The 26,725-nt window shown below is 45.1% G+C and overlaps 1 protein-coding gene across 2 annotated transcripts in view; it reads right to left on the reverse strand.

The window, feature by feature from the left end:
* The window catches only part of LOC144329449 (SH3 domain and tetratricopeptide repeat-containing protein 1-like), a 52,071-nt gene that overhangs the window by 22,987 nt on the left and 2,359 nt on the right, over positions 1–26,725 (reverse strand). Inside the window, exons 2-4 of one of the 2 annotated variants that reach the window (XM_078005062.1) lie at positions 25,678–25,794; positions 2,858–2,907; positions 2,607–2,724 (exon numbers count right to left, since the gene is read on the reverse strand). In XM_078005062.1, coding sequence (XP_077861188.1) covers positions 2,607–2,724; positions 2,858–2,884 — 145 coding nt within the window. In that variant the 5' untranslated portion in view covers positions 2,885–2,907; positions 25,678–25,794. Of the gene's footprint in view, positions 1–2,606; positions 2,725–2,857; positions 2,908–25,677; positions 25,813–26,725 lie in introns of both variants that reach the window. The other variant, XM_078005064.1, reaches the window with a different exon arrangement.

The raw sequence follows: 26,725 nt of genomic DNA on the forward strand, positions 1-26,725 counted from the left end.
TTTCTGAGCTGAAATTCAGCTCCAGCTAAGAAACAGGTCAACTTTTCTAAAAAGATTCTTTTTCACAAGCCTTCAATAAAAATTCCTTTCCCTCACTTGTCATTTTCCAGATTTAATGGCTCCGTTGGCCTTCCTCTTATTTAGGCCATGAGCACTGACTGCATGTCTGCTATGGCTGGGACTCCAAGGGAGGCACCCTAGGGAACACAGATGACGGCAGCACAGCGACACCCTCAAGGAGCACACACGGGGAAGGCAAGATGATACCATGGCAGCCTTCAAACAGAAAAGAACTTGGCCTCCATACCCCGTCTCATTTCTAGAAAACAACGATGCTGAGTCAGTAACATTTACCGAACAGCCTGCAGTGTGAAGGCAGGCACGAGGGGGCTCCATGCGGGGAAGAGCACCTTCAGAAGGGGGCATGCAAGCAACGTGCAGGCAGGAGACACTCCCACTCACAAGGGCCAGCCTGGGGGCCTGCAGAAATGCCCATGCATCTGGGAGGAGGGAGAGAGGACAAGATACTTAAATGCTCCAAAATGAATAGAAGCATCCCAAGAACCTCCCCCAAAATGGGGCAGGGATTTACGAAAGACCAAACCGAGCATGCGCAGTTACCTGAGCATAGCGCCACCAGAGCGAGCTATCAAGGAAGAAACAGGGTCACTAGAAGCCTGAGCCTCTACTCCCAGCTCTGCAACTCATTCACCCTATGACCTTGGTGAAGGCTCTTAGCTTCTGTGAGCCACAAGAGAATCACGGGAAAACAGAAGATATGAAAACTGCTCTGCCTTTTTCACAGAACTGCTGAGGGAATAAAATCAGATAATGGATTTTTAAATTCTCTGTGAATTACGAAGCAAAATACAAACGTATGAAATCATTCTTACCATTAATAACAGCACTGTAAAATTAAGAGCAGAGTTAAGACAACAGCATTTTCCACCCCCCGACTCCCGAGAGAAATAGTGAGTCCAGCTGATGTATTTGGGCAACCCCAGTATCTAGGCTTTGAGAGCCTCAAACAGCTCAGGAACTCTGACAGTATCACTCCAGCCCAGTGCTCATTAAGTTCTCCAAGACAGCCACTGACATAAAATACTACAGCTTTTTCAGCTGGGCTTGAAGCCCTCCTCCAAGCTCACAGCACAGCTAAACAATGAAGAAGAGGTTTTCTGCTACTAGGCTCAAAAGCTGGCTTTTGTAGATTCCCATAGAAAGAACATTCAAGGCCAGGCGTGGTGGCTCATGCCTGTAATCCCAGCAATTTGGGAAGCCGAGGCAGGAGGATCACCTGAGGTCAGAAGATCAAGAACAGCCTGGCCAATATGGCGAAGCCCCGTCTGTACTAAAAATACAAAAATTAGCCGGGCATGCTGGCGGGCACCTGTAATCCCAGCTACTCGGGAGGCTGAGGCAGGAAAATCGCTTGAACTCAGGAGGCCGAGGTTGCAGTGAGCTGAGATCACGCCACTGCACTCCAGCCTGAGGGACAAGAGCGAAACTCCATCTCTAAGAAAAAAAAAAAATAAAGAAAGAGCATTCTTTTTTGCTGATGTTTAATTTCCTGTGCTTAATACAGAGAAATCATACAACACTGAAATCCTGAAAAACATATCATAAAAAGCATTTAGTGACTGAAAAGACATTCAATATAACCTGTAACAGTGAGTTCCCCTCCTCTTTCCAGCGAGCTCCACTAATGCTGTGACCCTTAACAATGCTTTCACTAACACAGAGAAAATTTAATAGGACCGCTTACCCCTCTCAGCTGACAGCTAAACCAGTGCTTCTCCCTGGGCTCACTAAAGATTGCCTTTACCTAAAACCAGGCTGCAATGACCCTGTAGATGTTGACTAACAATTTCAAAATTCCCATATTCTTTGTCCACTCCTAAGGAAGGTGAACTGAAGCCAGGTGTCTCCAAGTCAGAACTAACAGAGGCCTTAAACATCAATGGCCCATCCCCTTCTTTGACAACCAGGCGATCTAAAGCTGAGATTATGGAAGAAAACAGCCTGCTTAGGAACAAAGCGGAAACCAAAGCCTAGTCACTTAACCTCTGGTCCAGAAATCCTGTGACAATCCAGCACCCATATAGGATGAGTCTCCCTAACCAGAAACTCCGAAATCCACAACTTTTTGAGTGCCGACGTGACGCTCAAAGAAATGTTCATTGGAGCAGCTCAGATTCTGGATTTTTGAATTCAGGATGCTCAACCAGCAAGTGCAATACAAATATTCAAAAATCCAAAAATGCAAAAAAATCTGAGACACTTCTGATTCCAAGCAGTTTGGATGAGGGATATTCAACCTGCATTTTTTTTTTTCCTCTAATGAAGGAAATTAAAAATGAGGACCGAGCAAAGTCATTCAACCCATACTAAAGTCATTCAATAGTTTAATTAGTACCCATTTAAAGTTAAGTGCTACCCGCAGATATTTAAAAGGATGAACACATACATGCCTATAATCCCAGAACTTTGGAAGGCCGAGATGGGAGGATCACCTGATGTCAGGAGTTCAAGACCAGCACGGCTAGCATGGTGAAACTCCATCTCTACTAAAAATGCAAAAATTAACCAGGCATGGTGGTGCACACCTGTTATCCCAGCTACTCGGGGGGCTGAAGCACGAGAATCGCTTGAACCTGGGGGGAGCACGTTGCAGTGAGCCAAGATCACACCACTGTACTCCAGCCTGGATGACAAAGCAAGACTCTGTCCAAAAAAAAAAAAAGAAAAAAGAAAATTAATTTAAATTGTGTTTTCACATGCAGCCCATGTTCCCATAACACAAGCCCTGCTCTGTGCTCCAAGGGCACACAGGGTGCCCCTTTATCTTAATACTCACCATATTCCATGGCAGCCATTGGCACATGTCTGTCCATCACACTAGACTTCCTGTGCATGAGGCAGGGATCATATATTATTACCTTTCTGTCCCCAATGTCTGGCCTAGAAGACACTCAGTAAATGATTACTGAACTAAGTCAGTTACTAAGACATGTTAAACTTGTATTAACAAAAATGTCTGGCCTAGAAGACACTCAGTAAATGATTACTGAACTGAGTCAGTTACTGAGACATGTTAAACTTGTATTAACAAAAATGTCTGGCCTAGAAGACACTCAGTAAATGATTACTGAACTAAGTCAGTTACTAAGACATGTTAAACTTGTATTAACAAAATTAATTCAATAAGTTTGCCAATGCAGCGTTCATACCACACAGCTTAAATCTCAACCTGCGGATTTATCTTGTGTTCTGCTAGATTATCACCTATTAACATTCAGGAGGCACCTAGTATGTGCTAGGCATTACTAATTGCTGGGGACCTAGCAGTGACAAAACAACATTCCTTGTTCGAAGAGGAGTTCTAATAGAAAGAGGAATAGAAGGAACAGGCTAGATTGATGAGAGAGCTAAGAAAAGGACAGGCTGCCATGGGAAGCACCTGGTCTTGTCTGGATGGTACATAGTTAACGAAGTCTGAGTGCTTCATATGGCATAAGATCATCTCCTCCAAAGAAGCGAATGAAGCTTTGATTCCCCAGTACCGGAAGTCACCATAAAGATGCACACAGCCACATGCTTAGTGTAGGAAGTGAAACCAACCAACCAAACAAAGCTCCAACTTCCAGAGGCAACAGTCCAATTATGAAATCCTCTGGCTACGTTCAATTGAAATTCAAGGTATTCAAGAGGCTAATATTTAAGTGATAAATTAACCCAACCACTTAAAACTAAACTAGTCTTTGGTTCAAGGCGTAAGGGTATATACTACCTTTACAAATTTATTAGCTCTTAATATTTACATTTAAATATGATGATGATGGTGTAATAATAACTTTACTGAGTAGTTACTATGTGTTAGGCACCAAACTAAGCACTTTACACACACATTTGCACAATCCTGTGAGATGATAATGACTCCTTGTCATCCCATTTCATAGCTGAAAGTCAGGTTTATATAAGCTTAAAAACTTGCCCCAGATGACACAGCTAGTTAGCAAGACGCAGGCAGCCTGACTCCATAGGCCTTGTTTAAAGAAGGAATATTTATAAACTGTCCAGCACAGCAGTGGTACAAACAAGAGTTCAATAAATGCCTAAAGAGTACTTCATACCCAAAATTGTTTCCCGCCAATCAAACTACACTTACTCTGGTTCTGCATAACCAACTGTCAAATCATTGTTCCATGAAGAAAAGGTGGAACGGGTAGAGATCAGAATAGAGTGAATAACTGGTAAATATACTTCATGGCAGGTAGTAACAGGAGGTGGCATTTAGGCTATTTCCACATTTGTTTGCATAACACTTTTTTTCACAGTTCTAAAGCACAAGAACCATTCTAAGCTGGTGAAAGCATAAGGCATGTCTATGATCCAGGACTCCAATTCACTGTGGATCAGTGGATCTCAACCTTTATGGTATATCAGTTTTTAACAGCACTATAGCTGTCCAGGCTCCATTCCTGCAGATTCTATTTCAACTGGTCTGGAGTAAGCACGCATGCTTTTTTCACAGCCCCCCAGATGCAGCTAGGTTTGCAAACCACTATCCAAGATGTTCTCACACTTCCGCTCAGTTCAACACACACTCACTGAGATTCTAAGCACTACGAATCGGGCTAAGTTAACAAGTCAGGCTCGACTCCCTAATAATATTGGCAAAGAAACCAATATCAGAGATTTATTCCAGTCCAAACCAAATAAATTGCCGGGTGAAAAAAATGCCCAGGCAAAGTTTGCCACACAAAACAACTTCCTGTATCTTCCCGGTCCGTAGCCTAGAGACTGACTCTGAGCCATGAGAATTCAGAATCAGGGGAAAATGCCAGTCTGAGGCATCTGCCACACTCCTAACACACCCCCAAAAGTGCCCAGCTACATTTCACATCCACTGTCCTAACAGGGGTCGAAATAGGGAAGAGCAGTGCAATACAGAAAACAGAGCCTGCTGGGTGCCAAAAGGCTGAGGAATTCCAGTCCTAGCCCTGCTACCAATCGGTCTGGTCACTTCTCTCTGGTCCTGGTGTGGCCAACAGTTACGCGAGAGGGTGAGGCATAAAACCACAGATGTCAGGCAAGCTCCAGCATCCAAAATACATAGAAATTAAAAAGCATTAAGGTGATATCAAGGAATATATGCCATCAACCAGAAAAGTAACTGAAGTATTCCTTTTCCCATTCATAAGAAATCAAATGTGGAAGCAGAAAACTGAGCAATCAGCCTACCAAGTTGACTGGGGCAACAGAATACACTCACGGATTCTGTTCAAAACAGCGGGGGTGACAGGCCAAAAGGAGAATGGCAGAGCGTCCCTCTCTCCTCTGTCCACCCATGCCACCAGCACGTGAGTGCGTCCACACGCAGCGCCCAGTCTCCTGTTGCACTGACGCCAGCGTCCACTCATCGCAAGCCTACTAAGTGCCACATCTGCTATGATGCTCCCTCATCTCATCACCATAGACATCCCTGCTGGAGGTGAGTATGTGACAGACGAAAATCACGGAGGCCTAGGGAGGTTGAGACCTGCATTCCCACTGCGGTGAGGGCGTGCTTGAGAGGGACCCCACGGCTGGGCTCTCCATGCTGCTCTCCTCAGTAACCACTCCCAGAGCAGAGCAGCGAGGGGGAATTTTCTTCCTCTCACTATTTTCAGCCCCTTGGCTGACCCAGCATTCCCCAGAAAGCTATCGAGTCCTGACAGCTCTGAGGCCACAAAGCCATAAACGCAGGGGACACACAGCCCATCTGTCTCTAACGGGTCTTTTACTTGTCATGCTGGTCATTTCTAAGAGCAGATGGGTTAAGAAAGACGTGGCAGGTTACCACGAAATGACCCCTCCACTCCTCCCTGGGGGAAGGCTGACTAGCGAGCAGTCAGGCCGGCTTTCTCCCCCCCACTCCCTGCATTCCTGTCCCTAAGGAACCACAGACAATTCCACCAAATATAGGCAGGAGACAGCCACCTCCTTCCTACAGCTGGAGGGGGGAAGGGTCCTCTCGGGCCTTTCTAACTGCATGAAAACCAAACTGTGAGCCGTACTGACCCGGGCCTCACTCATGTTGCAGGCATGTACAACACAGGTGCCCAGTGGTATCATCAGGCAGAAATATGAATGTGCTTTCCATCGTTTTCATACAGTGATTCCAGAACCGCTATTCACACAGCTCCACTTCTCACACATATAACGGGCTTCATGGATTACACAGCATTTTCACCAAGCCCCTCATCCGCTCCTCCCAGCAGCCTTGTGTGATCCCTTCAGTAAGCTTCCTCATCTCCATTTCTTAAGAAATGGAGTTTCTGAGGTTATGAAACCAAAACTTTCCCAAGAACATCCAGCTGGTGTTAGAACCAGGATATGAGGGCTTCTGATTCTACAACCAGTATTTGTGCCAATATTCCACATGGGCCCCTCCAGGGATTTCTGCCTGATCTTAAAATGCAGACAGCAAATCCGTCTCTCTAGAGTTCTGGGGTTCCCTATAGACAAGAAGTAAAACTTCTAACAGAAAGCTTATACTTATTTGGAAGGCTACGTGGGATATTCCTTTAAGTTAGTTTGTTCATGTTTTGGAAAGATTGTTCCAATGACAATGCGGGGCATCAAGTGTAGAAAGGATTCCATGATGAGGCAGAGAAACAATTCAGTGGCTCTTACAATAGTTCAAATGAGGCATGAGGCGCAACCAGAAAGGACAGAGGGAAAATGCATTGGAAAGAAATGCAAAATGAAGTCCACTCAGACCCAGGATGGAAAAAAGGGGATTAAGCATGATAGTGGTTTCTAGTTTGAAAGACTGATGAACAACGATGTCATTAACTACTGCAGAGTGGTATCTGGGGCCTGGGTGCACCAGTTTGTTTAACCATTCACCTGCTGAGCAGTTTCCAGGCTGTTTCCAGTTTCTAGCCTTTATAAATAATGCTGCTATGAACAGACACATAAAGGCTTTTGTGTGAACATAAGTCTTCATTTCTCTGGGATAACTGCCCATGAATGTGACTGCTGCATCCTATGGCAATTGCACATTTAGTTTTTTCAGAAACTGTCAGCTGTTTTCCAGAATGGCTGTACCATCTTCCATTCCCACCAGCCAAGTGTGAGTGATCCCATTTCCTTGCATCCTCACCAGCATTGGTCTTGTTACTACCTTTTATTTTAGGCATTCTGATAGGTGTATAGTGATGTGGCTTTAGTGTGCATTTTTCTGATGGCTCATGATGTTGAACATCTTTTCCTGTGCTTATATGTTATCTGAAATGCCTCTTCAGGTCTTTTATTCATTTTCAAAGTAGATGATTTGGTTTCACTGCTGAATTTTGATAGTTCTTTATATATTATAGATATGAGTCCTTTATCAGACATCTGGTTTGCAAATAGTTTCTCCCAGTCTCTAGCTCCTCTTTTCATCTTTATTTTGCACTGTACATTTTAGTCCATGATCCATTTTGAGTTAATTTTTGTACGAGGTATAAGGTTTAGATCACAGTTCAGGTTTTTTTCCTATGAATAATCAGGTAGCCATTAACATTTTTTAAGAGACAAGGTCTCACTCTGTCACCCAGGCTGGAATGCAATGACAAGAACAGAGCTCACTGCAGCTTTGACTCCTGGGCTCAAGTTATCCTCCTGCCTCAGCCTCCTGGAGTAGCTGGGACCACAGGCAGGTACCACCACGACCAGTTAATTTTTTTAGTTCTTGTAGAGACAGGGTCTTGAGCCATGTTCCCAGGGTGGTGTGGAACTCCTAGGCTAAAGTCATCATCCCACTTATATGCGGCCAGGCAGTGGCACATGACTGTAATCACAACACTTTGGGAGAATGAAGCAGGAGAATCACTTGAACCCAGGAATTCCAGACCAGCCTGAGCAACAGAGGGAGGCCCTGTCTCTGCAAAAAATTTTAAACATTAGCTGGGCATGGTGTTGTACACCTGTGGTCCCAGCTACTTGAGAGGCTGAGGTGGGAGGATCTCTCGAGCCTATGAGGCTGAGGCTGTAGTGAGCCATGATTGCACCACTACATTCCAGCCTGGGAGAAAGTGGAACACAAAAAAAAAAAAAAAAAAAAAAAGAAAAGAAAGAAACAAACAAACAAAACATGCTAGAGCATCACCCATATGAGACAGGTATTGTCTTTTTGAAAATTTAATTACAGTTATATAATAGACATGTAAAATGTCCACTTTGAAAGCTTGAAAAATATATAACTCTAAGTATTCTTACCTTAAAATTCTGATTCCTACCTAAGATATCACATACTGTTTACATAAGTATCACAATGCCTGGACAACAACTAAAAATGTGTACGAGGGAGAAAAATGAGCATGTATGCCTATTAATTAAGGTATATTTCCCCCTCATTACACAAAAAGTCATCACGGCAAACCCCTGTGACTGTATCTAAAGCAAGCCTACAGTTTTACTTCTCTGTATAATAAAATGCAAGGCTAAAATTCAAATACTAAACATTTCCTGAAGCCAAGGGTAGTTTACTTAAAATAAATGCCCCGGGTCTATATCAAAAATATGAAAAAGCTAGCTACTTAGCCATTGCAATCTAAGTTCAGCTTTTTCTTTTTAAATTGACACATAATTGTGCACTCTACATATGTATGGAGTACACATAGTGATGTTATATTACATGTAATTTATGTGATCAGCGTAATTAGCATATCCACCATCTCAAACATTTATCATTTCTTTGTGTTGGTAACGTTCAATACCCTTCCTCCAATTATCTGGAACTATATATTCTTTTTTTTTGTGTGTGAGACAAAGTCTTGCTCTGTTGCCCAGGCTGGAGTGCAGTGGTGTGATCTCAGCTTACTGCAACATCTGCTTCCCAGGTTCAAGCTATTCTCCTGCCTCGGCCTCCCTGGTAGCTGGGGTTACAGGAACCCACCACTATGCCCGGCTAATTTTTGTATTTTTAGTAGAGATGGGGTTTCACCACATTGGCCAGGCTGCTCTCAAACTCCTGACTTCAGGTGATCCACCCACCTCAGCCTCCCAAAGTGCTAGGATTACATACATGAGCCATGGTGCCCAGCCTGAAACTATATATTCTTGTTAACTATAGTCGTCCTATGTTATAAAACACTAGAACTTACTCCTATCCAGCTATAATTTTGCATCCTTTAACAAATTTCTCCCTATCTCCCTCTTCCCCCACCCTTCCAACGCTCTAGGATCCTCTGTCTACTTTCAACTTCCATGAGATCCACTCCTTTTGCCTTCCACATAAGAGAATATATGCTGTGTAACTTTCTGTCCCTGGCTTATTTCACATAATATCTTCCAGTTCCATCCACATTGTTGAGAATAACAGGACTTCATCCTGTGTTATGGCTGACTAGTACTCCACTGTGTATAAAGACCACATTTTCTCTATCCATCATCTGCTGTTGGACACCGAGGCTGATTCCATACCTTGGCTATGGTGAACAGTGCTGCAGGAAACACAGAGGTGTGGATGCCCCTCCAACACTGATTTCCTTTTCTTTGGGTATCTACACTGTAGTGGGACTGCTGGATCACACTGTAATTTCATTTGCAGTTTTCTGAGGGACTTCCATACTGTTTGCCATAGTGGGTGCCCTAGCTTACTCTTACTCTTTTTCATTTTTCTCTTTGAGACAGAGTCTCACTGTTGCCCAAGCTGGAGTATAGTGGTGCAATCTCGGCTCGCTCACTGTAGCATCCGCTTCCCGGGTTCCAGTGGTTCTCATGCCTCGGCCTCCTGAGTAGCGGGCATTACAGGCGCCTGCCACTGCACCTGGCAAATTTTTGTATTTTTTAGTAGAGATGCGGTTTCACCACGTTGGCCAGGCTGGTCTTGAACTCCTGGCCTCAAGTGATCCGCCCACCTCAGTCGCCCAACAGTGCTGGGATTACAGGTGTGATCCACCATGCCCAGATAATTTTTGTGTTTTTAGTAGAGACGGGGTTTCACCATGTTGGCCAAGCTGGTTTCAAACTCCTGACATCAGGTGATCTGCCCATCTCGGCCTCCCAAAGTGCTGGGATGTCCGCGTGCACCCCGCGCCCAGCCAGCTGCTCTAGTTTACACCCCCCTACACCCTGTAAGAGCTCCCTTGTCTCCATATCCTTGCCAGCACTTGTTATTTTTTGTCTTTTTGATAATACCCATCCTAATCGGTGAGATGATACCTCACTGCGGTTTTGATTTGCATTTCTCTGATTGTAAGTGATACTGAACATTTTTTTCACATATTTTTTGGCCATTTGTATGTCTTCTTTCAAGAAATGTCTGTTCGGTTGGGTGTGGTGACACAAACCTGTAAGCCCAGCACTCAGAACGCTAAGGCAGGAGGACAGCTTGAGCCTAGACCAGCCTAGGCAGCAGAGCAAAACCCTAGCTCAAAAAGAAAAAAAAAAAAAAAAAAAAAAGAAATATCTGTGTCTGTTCAGCTTTTTGACCTCCAAAAATTAAGAGCCCATTTTGGAATCGGACGACCTGCCTGATTCAGAGACAATCTGTGTTTGGTTCTACTCTGCTACTTCCTATGTGACTTTGGGAAGTTCCCTTAGCCACTTTGAGCTCAACTTCCTCAACATTAACCAGGAATAAGTACCACCTGCCTCTGCTGGTTAACGCTGAGGACTGAAAGGAGAACCTCAACGCCACTTGACGATGCTGCCTGGCGGAAGCCCCTCAATGCGGGACTGGTAGGATCATCTGAAGCTAAGTACAACTTTCCTTTCCACTGTCCTAGGCTCACTCTGCATGCGATTAGAAAGGAATAGCGAATAAAGGAAACCAAAATAATTGCTTAATTTTTAATAAGAAATTTTTAAAAAGTGGGGGTGGTGGCAAAATAGGAGGGAGAGGAGGGGAAGGAAAAAGCAGCCAGTCCCAAATTCTAGTCCAGGGCTCATCCCCGGCCTCCTCACTCAGGCAATCACCAGTCCCCACCTCCTGGGGAGGGGTACTTTCTCCGCTGGATTCACCTACAGGGAAGGCACTGCCACAGGTGTTCAGAAACCAGGAGCACCTTGAAATGGGCAATGTGCTTTGGGTAGGAGACCTACAATTTACCCAAAGAAACCACGGCACAAAAGTGACCCACATAGGAGGGACCAATGGCTGTAAATACTTGGTGGCAAAAACTGATGTCATACCGTCTGTAAAGGAGACACACACCCAAATAAAATTTGCCAAAATAGCATGAAAAAAATTCAGCAGACATCCAGTGCCATTCTGTTACTGAAATATGTATATCCCAAAGCCAGGGACCTCTCTGGAACACTGTCTTTATTTCCACGTTTCATGGAAGATGTTTGAGTGCACTCACGTGTGTCTCAACAAACCTCCAGTCCCTGCTCTAAACCCTGTGACTCCTCAGCAAAACCCAAAAACAAGTATCAGTTTTCCTTCCAAATGGGAAATTTCCTGACCTAGCGAAACCAGCATCAAATCCACTTATTATGAGATAGCTGATTACAGGCAAAGCCCTCTAGTCCAGGATGACTCCCCTCCTGCAGGAGCGGGAAGGATGGGCATAGCACTGGCCTTCCAGACCACATCTCCAGGCAGTTTGAAACCATGGCTGCTCAGGTGAGCCATGATAAAAATCAAAACCAAGTATCTCTGAAAAGTGTACATGTCAAGACCCAGACCTCGGACCAGACTCAGCAGAAATGGATGTTGCAAGGTTTGTTCAGAGACCTCCTCTCCATACCCCCTCTCCCCGGGACCTCCCTCCTTGCACTAGCGGTCCAGGGCCAATGGACCGCTCCCTTACCTCTAGCCCAGTGCATTTTCAGGACCAGCTCCCAGACTGTACCAGACCCTGAAATGTATTCGCTGAATGCACTATTTCTTGAAATGATCATAAATCACCTGATTATAGCAACAATTGTTTTAAAAGTGTTCTCTCTCTCTCAGGAATCATGCCATGAGTTTGAGCAAGCAGCTTTGCTTCTCTCTACTGCAATTCTATCATTTGCAAAATGTTAACAATTACTGTGTTCACCCATAGCATTGTTGTAAAAAGCCTTAAGACCCACTTCATGTAGCCTGCCCGGAGCACAGACCCTGTCACATGGTAAATGCCCACTGAAGGTGAGTTATCTGTAGCTATTATTACCTGCCCCTCCAGCGAACAAAAGGAGTCGATCAGGTCTCATCGTATCACCATGAAAGGATGTCCATGTAGACTGTGCAGTGGGAGTAGGGGAACTCAATGTTTATCAGGTACTATTTTGTTTTTTACAAAGTGTACATATATATTTGTAGGTACACTGGAAAAGATCTGGAAGGAAATACACCCAGTGTTAATAGTGACTACCCCAAAGACACATTCATCCAAACACACAACAGAAAAACACTCACTATCTTTCTGTCTTCCATATCATTTGAACTATTTTCAATAAGCATCTATGGCTTTTGTAAAGTTTTTGAAAGCAATTTATTGCATTTTTTTCTGGAGAAACAAGCAGGAGCACGAAAAAGGTGGAAACAGAAGGTAAAATGGAATGGGACTCAATGGAATTGAGTCCCAGCCAGGCTCAGCAGGCACACGAACCACACACCTCTCACTACAACTCAACACCAGCTCTCTCTTCTCTTGGTCCAATGGCCCAAGACTTAGAGATAAAATGTTTATTGTGATCACATCAATCACACCAAGGAACTTGGAACCACCCTTTCAAACTCCTCTCGTTGTGTGTACCTGCCCAGGGCTGTTAGCTTTCCTCCTGTGTCTTTGGCTGGCCTGTAATCCCCTAGCAGTGGAAATGCATCCTGACACTTAGCCATCATCCCCACAACACTCAGCACCGCATAGAGACCAGGGCAGTGATGCCCACTCGGACTGCGATTCACTTATAAAGCAAAGGACCAGGGGCCAGATGCGACTTGTCTTTGGTAACTCACCAGCTGTTGCTTGAACCAGAACAAAGCCAGGTCTCCTGATGCCCAGAAAAGAGCTAGTGCCTGTACCGCTAGAAAAGTGGTGAAAATGTTTTGCTTGCTGTGAAAAGACGCACTACTGGAGAAGATGGGTGCAACTTCTCATGGAGCCACTCAGCCCAGATCACCAGGAAACAGGGCTGCCGGATGACACACTAAGCCCAGATCACCAGGAAACAGGACTGCCATATGAGACACTAAGCCCATCCACTGGAAAGGAAATCTGGCTGGGCAGTAGAAGGAAATTCACACAGGTTACCCCAGCCCAACGGCAGGAACAACATGAAGAAAGCAAAAAATAACTGACTGGAAAGCCATAGCCTGGCTAGCAAATTCAAAACAGAGCCACAATCCTAGCAGCACATATCACTGCAACACAGAGCTTCAGTCAGTGTGCTCACACTTTAAGTAGAAAGGTAAAAATGTCCATGTTTTTGGAACAAAGGGCTATTTTTATGTGTGTGTGTGATGTCAGAACAAACTGTTGGCAAGGAAATAGAAATAGGCGCCCTTACACATTGACAGTGAGATAACAGTATGGCCCTAACAGAAGGGAATCGAGCAACACCCATCAACATTTAAAATGTGCAGAACCCTGAATCCCACAATTCCATTTCTAGCAATGCATCCTATGAACATATTGATGCAAATATGGAAGAATTACGTACAACTCAGCATTGATTAATCCAAACGGTTGGGAATAACCTAAATATTTACCAGTGGGGAACTGATGGAGAACACTGTTTATCTTATGCCAACATCTGTGTTTTAAAAAGAAGATACATAGGCTGGGTGCAGTCGCTCACACATGTAATCCCAGCACCTTGAGAGGCTGAGGCAGGTGGATCAAGAAGCCAAGATATCCAGACCATCCTGGCCAACACGGTGAAACCCCGTCTCTACTAAAAATACAAAAATAATCTGGGCATAGTGGCGCGCGCCTGTAGTCCCAGCCACTCAGGAGGTTGAGGCAGGAGAATCGCTTGAACCCAGGAGGTGGAGGTTGCAGTGAGCTGAGATCACGCCAGCCTGGTGACAGAGCAAGACTCCATCTTGGAAAAACAAACAAGCAAACAAACAAACAAAACTGGCAACAGTGGTCACAGAGCAGTGATGGGAGTAGGACTGCCTTTCACTCTCCAGGACCTTTTGAATGTCGCTCATATTACATACTCAAAATATATGACTACAGTAAATATTTTCAGAGTAACTATGAAAAACTGGGGAAATAATAATATCTAACACACAGGACTGCTGCATAATTAAAGGATGAAAAACATTAATCACTATCAGAGTTCAAAGGAAGAAAGATTAATTCTAGCTTGGATGTCAGAGCGGGGATCATGTAAAGGAAGTGAGTATTTCAAGTCTTGAAGGATGGAGAAGATTTAAAGAGGCAGAAGTGTGGAGATGATGTCCCAGATGGAGATAAGAACATAGGCGAAGACGATGTCCCAGACGGAAATAAGAACACAGGTGAAGACGATGTCCCAGATGGAGATAAGTACATAGGCAAAGACGATGTCCCAGACGGAAATAAGAACACAGGTGAAGACGATGTCCCAGATGGAGATAAGAACATAGGCAAAGAAGATGAAGAGATGAGAAGGTATAAATTCTAAATGCAGCTCTCAGGCTGGGCTTCAGAACAGCGCTTAGGCAACAAGTTGGAATGCAAGGCTGATGGCGGGAATGGAAACACTGAAACCCAACTTGCATATCACGCCCAGATCATGAGCCTTGAATGCCAAGCCAGGGAACCCGTCCTTGATCTTAACAACAAAAAATCACTGGGCTGGGCGTGTGGCTCACGCCTGTAATCCAGTGCTTTGAGAGGCTGAGGTGAGAGGACTGCTTGAGGCCAGGAGTTTGAAACCACTCTGGACAACACAGCAAGACTCTGACCTTACAAAAAATTTAAAAATTAGCTAGGCAGTGCTGGGATTACAGGTGTGAGCCACCACACCCGGCCTGGTTTCTCTACTTCTAAGGGCACTAATCCTGTCAGACCAGGGCCCACGCTCATGACCTCATCTAACCCTAATCACCTCTCAAAGGTCCTATCCCCTAATACCATCACACTGGCAGTTAGGGTTCCAGTACAAGAATCTGGAGGGGACATTAACATTCAGTTTATAACAATGTCTTTTCAATCCTGTTGAAAAAAACAACCAAATGAGTAGGCAAAGAAGTACCTTATATGTAAACAAGTCAGAACTTTTCATATTTCTGCGAACACATTAAGGTCAATTTAAAATGTCTGATAACAAGAGTCAGAAGCAGAGATAAATGAAAGTTAGTTACTCTGCATTTTAGGCCCACCTTGAGTTGTCTTCCAATGACATTGTGGCACAAAGAACACTGCTTTCTATTCCTGGTTTTGCCACCAAAGAAGCTGGAACATTTCCCTGTATTTCTGTTTATCTTGAAAATCACTGGGCTGACCTAGCAGACCTCCAAGGTCCCTTCCATTCACAAATTCCACAAATAACTTCCTACCAACAGAGGCTACACAAATAAACTACACTGACGAAGGGGAAAGCTAACACTAGCAAACAATGAGATGCACACAAGACAAGACGTATAGAGAAGTGGATCAACCACAAACTGGTGGACGATGAGCCGGCGGGGGATAAAAACACATTCCCTAACGATGGACAGACAGGAAATGGCGCTGAGGTAGTATTGTTGAAGATTTCCTATTTTACAACTTCAAGATAAATGGCCCAATTGTTTATATTCATTCTGATTAAATGTGAACGTGAAAACTTCCTCCAGGGGACACAGACATCTAAAAAGTTCCCAATGTATCCAATTTGTCATTTGATATTTTTACTGACAAGAAAAATGAGGGACTGAATATACAAACAGAACATGCCTGATCATATGTATAAAGACAGAACTCAGACCACAACCTGTAGCTGCCCACCCAGGAAACCAATCCCCTATCTACAGTAAACAGCTAGGAGGCCAGCCAGGCTAGCACATGAGACAGGAAGCCAGACTGCTCTCTCTCCACAACCCAGAAACTAAACCACGATTCTGTCCGTGGCCAGGACTTGACTCAAAACTGACAGCCACCCTAATTTTGGCCCCTATTTCCATTTAGGATAATTCAAAGAAAGCCAAATACACCCCTAACGAATCACATAGGACACCCCACTTCTGCACAGCCGCCTCCAGCCCCCACAACAGCCTCCACTGAGAGCCATTCTTTTCCATCCTGAAGCTTCCCCACTCCTCATCTGCCACTCACTTGCATGTCAGTCTCTGCCACACGCAAGTGATGGTGCCGACTCCCTTGCCACAGCAGCTCTGAGAAAGTCATCTCTGCCTGTCTCATGTGGGCGGCCTTCCTTTATTTCCCCCAAAGAATAAGTCTTAAATGAGGGGCTTCTCTCTATATGGCCCAGCTACACAATTCAGAAGCCCAGCATGGCAATTCCAAGCCTGGAAAGACCATACACCCCTCAGGTCTTCTTTCCACAAAACACAACTTCCTTGAGTTCTTCAGTCACTCCCCACTAACCGGGGAAGGAACCATGTGTTATGGAAAGATCAAGGGCTTTGAAGTCAAACTTCTGAGTTCATCAAGTACTTCATCTTTCCACTTAAATTACATGGCCCTGCCCAGGCGTGGTGGCTCACACCTGTAATCCCAGCACTTTGGGAGGCCGAGTTGGGCGGATCACCCAAGGTTGGGAGTTCAAGACCAGCCTAACCAACATGGAAAAACCCCGTCCCTACTAAAAATATGAAATCAGCCTGGTGTGGTGGCTCATGCCTGTCATCCCAGCTACTCGGGAGGCTGAGGCAGGAGAATCACTTGAACTTGGGAAGCAGAGGTTGTGGTGAGCCAAGATCACGCCATTGCACTCCAGCCTAGACAAGAAGAGCAAAACTCTGTCTCAAAAAAAAAAAAAAAAAAAAAAAAAAAAAACAAATGACGTGACCTTGAACAATTTTCTTAACTTCTCTAAGCTTCTATCTTCATCTTCAATAAAATAATTTTACCTCTAAGATTGCATTAAATGGAATCCCACATGTAAAACAGCTGACAAATATTAGGGGCCCAACAGCTGTGTGCTCCTACTGCCGCCCCACTTTACCCCAAGGGAGAAGTGCAAGATGTCCAGAAAAAGCCTGTTGATCCCTACACCTCAGCATCCTGTGTTCACACAAGGCGCAGTGGCATCCAGACTTACCTGGGTCACCCAAAGACAAGCCATGTTTTGATTTGTCAACTTAGGTACACATGGCTTCTAACGTTCACCATATATGATCCATAATTTAGAAGAGATTTTCCTACACTACCCCGCGGTTCTATTTTAGCAGACTTAGATGTGCCATAATAGCTCACTCTCTTAAGCCCTCTTCAGTATCAAAAACAAAACTTTAATCTGTAACACAGTTATCAGCCGTGAAAGTGGAAAAGGTACCTATGAGTCAAAATGACCCTCTGCCCCGCTCCACCCCACCCTACAAAAAGCTGTTCAGGAGTATTTGGGCTGCTTATGAGAATGCTGTCTGTATTCCCAGGAACAGACAAACGCCTACCCTGGTTAGAAGCTGCACTGCTCAGCCTCCAGGGTAGAAAGCTCCCCACACCCTCTACCCAAGGAGAAGAGAAGCAAATGGGGTGGCCAGGCTCCAGGACGTGGACTGTTTAGTGTGGTTTCTGCAGTCCAGGTCACCGCCATGGGTGAAGCTTTTCCTTCCTTCTTTTCCAACCAAGTGGCCAAGGTCCTACGGCTGCTGTAGGGCCTCTTCCCCAGGATGAGACAGCCCAGCCATTCCCCTTCCCTCTTTTTTTTTTTTTTTTTTTTTTTTTTTGAGATGGAGTCTCACTCTGTCACCCAATCTGCACTGCAGTGGTGCAATCTTAGCTCACTGCCACCTCTGCCTCCCGGGTTCAAACAATTCTGCCTCAGCCTCCCTGGTAGCTGGAGTTACAGGCGCCCAGCACCACGCCCAGTTAATTTTTATATTTTTAGTACAGATGGAGTTTCAACTTGTTGGCCAGGCTGCTCTCGAACTCCCGACCTCAGGTGATCCACCTGCCTCGGCCTCCCAAAGTGCTGGGATTACAGGCATGAGCCACCGCATCTGGCCGAGTCAGCCCAGCCATCTTGACTTTTTGTTCTGGCAAAATTACTCTCTTCCACGTCTGCCTTCCAAGTAGCTAAATCAGAGATCTGGCCTTGGGGCAGGCTTGAAGAACCCCTGTTTTTTGGTCCTCAAGAGCTCCTACCAGGGTCTGGGACAATTCCAAGACTTGTGTTCTTAAAGAGGAAAGAAACCTCACATACACGGCTCTCGCAGAGCTCAGGCAGAGCTCAGGCAAGGCTTGGGAGGTGGCCCTAAGGTTTGGGTGTGCCATCTATGATCACAGCTAAGAGATCTGAAGGCAGCTGTCTGGGTTCCAACCTCAATTCCAACAGCACTGGCTGTGTGATGTTAGACAACGTCCCCAGCCTCTCTGTGGTTCAGTTTCCTCACTGTAAAAGGGACACAACAATAGAGCTTCTCTAAAAATTAAGTGAATTGGTGCATATAAGGTATTCAGAACAATGCTTGGCACATGGGGGAGTTCAATAGACACGTAATGAACAGAGTAACTTAGCAATTAGTAAATATACTCATCCAGGACAGGCGCGGTGGCTCACGCCTGTAATTCCAAAACTTTGGGAGGCTGAGGCGAGAGGATCACTTGAGCCCAGGAGTTTGAGACTAGCATGGGCAACACAGCAATATTCCATCTCTAAAAATGTGTTTCTGTAACATATATGTATATATAGACTCATATATTCACAGTGTATTTATAATACACAAAATAGCGGAATACAGACTTAACTATTCACAATGGTTACTTCTAGAGAAGGGGAAATGCAAATTTCAGCTTTTTATGCTACACATATATTCTTGTATCATCTGAAATATTTAAGCAAATTGTATGTATAAATTTGCCCCAAAACACATAGCAGAACAATGTAGTTTTGACTCAAAAATCTTCAAATCATGATGGAATTGTCCTGTGAAAGTAAAGTTATAGAGATGAAAAGTCTCCCTCCAGCCTAAATGCTCTTTCATATGACCTATATTACACACACCAATGCAGACGCCCCAATCCTTTCCCCACGGTCATAAGAATTTTTCAGTGAACTGTATTCCCCTTTACAAACTAGATGATAGTTAGAGTTACCAGGCAAGAACGTGGATCCAGTTCTGCTTTTTCAAAGCCCAATGTTCCTCACATAATAGCAATGCATTCTTCAACCGGTCAACTGCCCCCAACACCTGAGCTCTCTGTTGTACACAACTCAGCGAGGCCTGGGAGAAAGCAGGTGCAAATTTCACTTACTCAGTAACAACACATCCCACCTGATTCCTCTGCTGGGCTAGTTCTCAAGTCATCTTTTTCTAAGCTTTCATTCGGCTCTACCACATGTACCTAGGCTGGGTAAAATACTTTACCAGGTTTTTTTTTTTTTTGAGATGGAGTTTCACTCTCTAGCCCAGGCTGGAGTGCAGTGACACCATCTCGGCTCACTGTAACCTCCACCTCCCGGGTTCAAACGATTCTCCTGCTTCAGCCTCTCAAGTAGCTGGGACTACAGGCACACCCAGGACTACCACCACACCCAGCTAATTTTTGTATTTTTAGCAAAGATGGGGTTTCACCATATTGGCCAGGCTGGTCTCAAACTCCTGACCTCATGATCCGTCCGCCTTGGCCTCCCAAAGTGCTGGGAATACAGGCGTAAGTCACCGCACCTGGCCTACTTTACCAGTTTTATTCCTGAATTAAACCTGTTATTACTATCAATAACGTCAATCAGTGCCATTTCATTCACCGTATGACACACACACACAAAGCACTCCATACTCGCTCCACCTATCTGCTTTTCTGCAATGGCCACAGTGTTCCCCATCTTACATGAGAGGCACACACAAAGACAATGACTTCTCCAAGGTTTTGTAATTCACAATCAGTGGCAGAACCAACATGACCAACCACGTCTGGCCGAGGCCTGTGTTTCAGCCACACCATCTGGTTGCTGCCCCAAGGCTCAATGGGCAAGTAACAGATCACTCCGATTGCAGAGGCTTCAGAAATGCCTTCCACCATGGTACAATGGACGGTTCGCTCTCAGAAGGGGAGGCAGGGGTGGAATCAGCACACAGTTCTGCTAGGTTTCTCATGCAGGGCACAGACTATGTGTATTTTGTGCCTTGCTTTGCAGTTGAAATGTCTCCTGCCCCCTGTACAACAGCTTTCTTTGTCCTCTCCACATAAAAGTACAACTGAGGTCCTCAGGGGAAGGCAGTGATCACTGCCCTGTGCCACACCTGACTGATGTCCAAACAAGTGGACACACAGGCTCTTCTCTTATGGCCCAGGCTGCCCCCATCTGCTAAGCATCAACAACTACACATAGGATTTGCAGAACATGAATGACATGGAGGTGACTGCTTTATCTCTGTTGAAAACTTACTGCACTCTCTTAAAAAAGGGAATTCAGGAAAAACTGAACATTTGAGGCTGGCTGGCTGTAATCTTCAGCTGCTGAGAAAGCCTCAGCTGCTCGGTTCCACTGTGGAAATCCAACTCCTCCCTCAAAGTCCAACTCAAGTACACCTCCTCTGCGGTGACTGCCCCTTCCTCCCTTTCACAAGCATGTGTTCTCTCTGCAGTCCCAGAGCATTCTATCCCCACCTCTGGAGCCACACTGTCCCAGCCTACAGCCAGCTCAGCGCACAGCTGCCTCTCCCTTTGTGTACCTGCAGGCCCCACCTGGGCTGGAAGGCTGCCTCCTTCTCCTCCGCACAGAGGCGGCACTCAGGAACTACTGAATGAGGGAGGGAGTGGATGAGCAAGATCAGCCAAGGGCTACAGGGAGTGACCTGCAGCTCCCAGCAGGAACAGCCCCTGCCCTGCCAATCCGGAGGTGCTGGCTCTGTTCTCAGCAGGGCCGCTAAAAGCTCCCTTATAACAGCTCTAGGCCACAACGGTCAACTTGGTGTCAGGCCCTAGAGACACCGAAACTCCTAACAAATAAAGAGGCCGCGTATGCAGCATGCTCGTTAAAAGCACAGGCTTCGGAGTCAGAGCTTGAATTCCGCTTATTATGTGACCTTGAGCAAGTTACTCAATGCATCAGTCTCATTTTGTCACCGGCAAAATGAGGACATTATCTGCCACACAGTGTTGCTGAAAAAGTAAGAGAGGTGACAGACGCAAAGTGCTTGGCACTTACTTACTCTTATTGGTTTATTACAAAGAAGAGAACACGGGAACGGCCAAATGCAAGAGAGGCACAGGGCACACCACGGGGCAGAGAGGTCGAGGCTCCCATGCCTGGAAGTGCCACCTCCCCAGCACCAAATGAGTTCACCAAACCAGAAGCTCCCCAAACCCAGTATTTAGAGGGTTTTATGGAGTTTTAATAACATCAACATGATTAAGTCACTGGCTACCCGTGACTAGCTCAATCTCCAGCCTGTCTCATCTCCCCTCCCAGAGGTAGGTGTGGGGCTGACATGTCCAACTCTATAATCATGACTCATCTTTCTGGCAACCAGCCCTGATCCTGAACCTGTCTAGGGGCCGAAGCCCCCTGTCATCTCATTATCATACAAAAGACACTCCTATCGCCCCAGAGATTCCCAAAGTCTTAGAAGCTCTTGTGTCAGGTATTGAAACCTAAGACCAAATATTATAACCAATGATGTTCCTATCACTCAGGAAATTACAAGGGTTTTAGAAGCTGTGGGCCAAAAACCAGGAAGAATACTAAATATATACACTATTATACTATGTATCCCACTATCACAATAATTTTTTTTGAGACAGAGTCTACCTCTGTTGCCCAGGTTGGAGTGCAGTGGTGCAATCTCAGCTTATGGTGCGATCTCAGCTCACTGCAACCTCCACCTCTCAGGTTCAAGCAATTCTTGTGCCTTATCCTCCTGAGTAGCTGGAACTACAGGTGTGCAACACTACAACTGACTAATTTTTGTATTTTTTAGTAGAGACGGGGTTTCACTGTGTTGGCCAGGCTGGCCTTCAACTCCTGGCCTCAAGTGATCTGCCCACCTCGGCCTCCCAAAAATCTGGGATAAGTCACGAGCCACCGTGCCTGGCCTCACTAGCACAATAATTATACTGAGAGGATGGGGGAGAAAAACGTGGGCAACAGGAGGAGCGGGGAAGGTAAGCAGCCTGAATCCTTGTCTTCCATAGTAGGACACCTCCCTGTCTTTCACACAATCTAGAAGAACGAGCTAAAACATAAACACAGTAACCTCCAAGGAGCAGGGATCAGAGTGGAGAAGGGTAAGGTGGGGGATTGCTGGGTTTTGTCCTAAGCCTTGTTAATTTCTGACTCTTAGAACTGTAGGCCTGTACAACTTTGCTAAAAATGAGTATTTACCTGTAATCCCAGCACTTTGGGAAGCCAACGTGGGCGGATCACGAGGTCAGGAGATCGAGACCATCCTGGCTAACACGGTGAAACCCCGTCTCTACTAAAAATACAAAATACTAGCCAGGCGTGCTGGCAGGCGCCTGTAGTCCCAGCTACTCAGGAGGTTGAGGCAGGAGAATGGTGTGAACCCAGGAGGCGGAGCTTGCAGTGAGCTGAGACTATGCCACTGCACTCCAGCCTGGGCGACAGAGCGAGACTCCATCTCAAAAAAAAAAAAAAAGAGTATTTAGTTTTTAAACAAAATCTGATATTTGACCAACAACAATAGTATATTAAGTGATATGGTTTTTTGTTTTTGTTTGAGAGAGGGTCTTGCTCTGTTGCCTGGGCTGGAGTGCGGTGGTATAATTCTAACTTACTACAGCCTCAAATTATTGGGATCAGGTGATCAACCTCTCGAGCAGCTAGAACCACAGGTGTGCACCACCATGCCCAGCATTCTTTCTCTCTTTTTTTTTTTTTTTGGTAGAGGTGGAGGTCTTGCTATGTTGCTGGTCTTAAATTGCTGACCTCAGTGGATCCTACTGCCTCAGCCTCCCTAAGTTCTGGGATTACAGGTGTGAGCCACCACACCAGGCCAAAGTGGTGTATTCTAAAATTTTTTGGAATCCAACCACTTTGAAAAAGTATGGAGAGCTATAAATCATCTCCCCATAAACACACATGGATGCAGATACACAAAATTGTTGCACAGGATTTTGGGGACTTCATAAAGTCCTGAAAGCCAGGTTAAAAACCTTAGGACTATACATTCTGGTTTCTTTTTTTTTCTTTTTTTTTTTTTTTGAGACAGTCTTGCTTTGTCATTCAGGCTGGAGTGCAGTGGCGTGATCTCCGCTCACTGCAAGGTCTGCCTCCCAGGTTCACGCCATTCTCCTGCCTCAGCCTCCCGAGGACCTGGGACTACAGGCGCCCGCCACCATGCCCGGCTAATTTTTTGTATTTTTAGTAGAGGCAGGGTTTCACCATAGCCAGGATGGTCTCAATCTCCTGACCTCGTGATCCACCCTCCTCGGTCTCCCAAAGTCTGGGATTACAGGCGTGAACCACCGCGCCCGGCCCTAGATTCTGGTTTATTAAAGGAAATGCATTTCAAGTCAGAGTTTGTCATTTATTGCACAGGAAAATAAAAACTTAGTTAAGAAAATCAAAAACACCCACATGATAAAATGAGGTCCTACTTGGTTTTAAACTACTTGGTGACCACCATCAGTTGTTTGCTTGACCACAGGATGCACCTAATTCCTAACTATGAATAAAGGTACAAACATTGTTTATTGGGCTTTTGGCTTCAGCCTTGAAACAATCAGATTCTCTCAAACTCAGGAATGTGAATCGCTGTTGGGTTGATGCAGCTGTTTCCATTCTAGAAATGGACCTGGAATCATGTACTTTTCGCCCATGAAGAGTCCTTTGTGCAAAACTTGAAAAGGGAAGGTCCCAAATTCCCCATATGGTATTTCTTCCAGTAGAGGAATTACTCTAATGACTTCTTAGCAAAACTTACATGATCAGGGCAGGCCATCAAAATACTCCAGAAAACAAAGTTTAGCTCCATTTCTGATGGACCTGTCTCCACTGCTATCAGTCTCACCAACAGCCTCACATCAAGTCAGAGGAACGGTTTTTTCATTTAAGAAGGATCTTCATGGCTGGGTGTGGTCGCTCACGCCTGTAATCCCAGCACTTTGGGAGGCCAAGTTGGGTGGATCACGAGGTCAGGATTTTGTGACCAGCCTGGCCAACATACTGAAACCCCGTCTGTACTAAAAATACAAAAATTAGCCAGGCTTGGTGGCACGTGCCTGTGGTCCCAGCTACTTAGGAGGCTGAGGCAGGAGAACTGCTTGAACCTGGGAGGTGGAAGTTGTGGTGAGCCAAGACTGCACCACTGCACTTCAGCCCGGGCAAGAGAATGAGACTCCGTCTCAAAAGAAAAAAAAAAAAAAAAAGGACCTTCATGTTCCTGCCAATTTGCAAAAAAATTAAATAAATAAATAAATAAATAATTGATATCTGTTAACCAGAGGTGACAAAAAGCACCTCCCAGGCTGCTGTAGTAAGTGGATCCGTAACTGTGGTGGGAGATTCCAACCCCCGAGACCTGTGACTATGTCGTGCAGCAAAAGGGCTTGGCCACAGGCCTTAGGAAGAGTATCCTGGGCTATCCAGGGAGGTCCAATCTAATCCCATGAGCCTCTAAGAGCATAGAACTGGCCAGGCGCGGTGGCTCACACCCGTAATCTCCACACTTTGGAAGGCTAAGGCAGGCAGATCACGAGATCAAGAGATGGAGACCATCCTGGCTAAAATGGTGAAACCCATCTCTACTAAAAATACAAAAATTAGTTGGGTGTCATCGCGGGCAACTGTAGTCCCAGCTACTCAGGAGGCTGAAGCAGGGGAATCACTTGAACCCAGGAGGTAGAGGTTGCAGTGAGCTGAGTTCATGCTACTGCACTCCAGCCTGGGCAACAGTGCGAGATTCCATCTCAAAAAAATATTTTAAAATAGGGAATAGAACTTTCTCCGAGTGCAAGAAGAGAAATGCACAAAGGGGAACGGGAGAGCCTGACCAGGTCCCTGGCCTACCTAGTCCTGAGCTGATGGGACCACGTACAAAGACCAGATAGAGGCCTCAGGAGCTGAGGGCAGCTCCCAACAGATGGAGAGCAAGGGAACAGACACCTCAGTCCTGCAACCACAAGGAACTATATTTGGCCAAAAGCACTTGGAAACAATTCTCCAGTGAGGAATGCAGCCCAGCCCACATGGTGATTTTTGCCCAGTCACATCCACGTCAGTCTTCTGCCCCATAGAACTGTGAGATGATACAATTTCAATTGTTTTAAGCCACTAAATTTGTGGAAATGTGGTAAAGCAGCAACAGAAATGAATACAGTGATTCACGTGGAAACCCCTAGAAGAGTTCCTGGCACAGTGTTGACACCTGACAAGCGTTTCCTGATTTCCTTACATCGCAAGGCAGGGCTGGCCACACTCCATCCAAAACAATAAATGATAGACTTGTTCTGACAAACCAGATTCAGTGAATTATAAATGGCCCAGAACACCTACAAATTTTAGGTTTCAGGTAAGTGATTGCCTTTCTTTTCACTTAGAAGCCTCCCAATGCTCATCTTACTGATAAACTCTAAGTACCAGGCAGGAGACTAAACACCAGACAAACCCAGCCCCAGATGCCCCAAGGGAGCCCATCCCAGCACTCACTCTCCGCTGCACTGAAATGATGTCCAGGTCAGTTTATCCCACTAGACCAAGAACTCCAGCTCTCCACGTGTGAGTCACCAGTGCTGCCTCTGCATCTCTGCTTCTAGGATGGTGCTTCTGCACTTCACAGGAAATCTGTATCAATGTTTGTCAACACTATATATGACAGTGTCACTTAATATCTGCACAGAAAACATAAATTCTTTGAGGACCAGGGCTGGGTTTATTAGCCTTTGTAATCCCACTGCCACTGTCTGAGACATCAGAGGCACTCGGTAGAAGTTGGTGAAGAGAAAGAAAAGGCAGAGGAGAGACAGGAAAGCAGGACCAACACCGCAGACACAGATTCTGAGGTGGCCGGAGGAGAGGCAGGGCAGAGAAACTTCCTGGATGCTGGAATGGGGTTCACTGTGATATCTGCTGCTGGATTTCAAATGTCAAAGGTGACGCTTTGCTGACCTGGACCTCTGACTGCCCTTTAGCTTTCCCAACCTCAACACAGGGCACTTAGAAACTGCAATGTCAAGAAATTATGCTTCATTAAAGCATGGGAATGTTATTTACATGGACGTTCATTACTGAATTTTTTACATGGGAATGTAAATAATTGAAGAGATTGTTAAAGATTAAATCATGCACATTCAATAACTTTGTAAAATATTAATGATAACTGAAACACAAATTTTGATGTTCCCCAAAAATGCTAAAATATAAAAAAATACTGGCCAATTAAAGATAGAAAACAATCCTAATGCAGCTCCCCAACAGACACATTAAAACTTCTCTATACATTAAATATTTCGGATTTCAAAGGAAAACCCAGATTCATTCCATTCTTAATATGGCGTTAAAAAAAAAAAAAAAAATCTTAGGTAATACAATATTTCATTTAAAATTTACAAAATTCCATTACATTCATTATTTCATTTGATCCTCAAAACAATCTCCTGAGTTAGGCAGAACAGGTATTATTAACAACTAACTCCATTTTACAGGTAAGGGAACTGAAGTTCAGCAAGTACTTGGGCTTAACAAAAGCTTTAATAGG

Source organism: Macaca mulatta, chromosome 6, assembly GCF_049350105.2.
Source record: "Macaca mulatta isolate MMU2019108-1 chromosome 6, T2T-MMU8v2.0, whole genome shotgun sequence".
NCBI lineage: Eukaryota > Metazoa > Chordata > Mammalia > Primates > Cercopithecidae > Macaca > Macaca mulatta.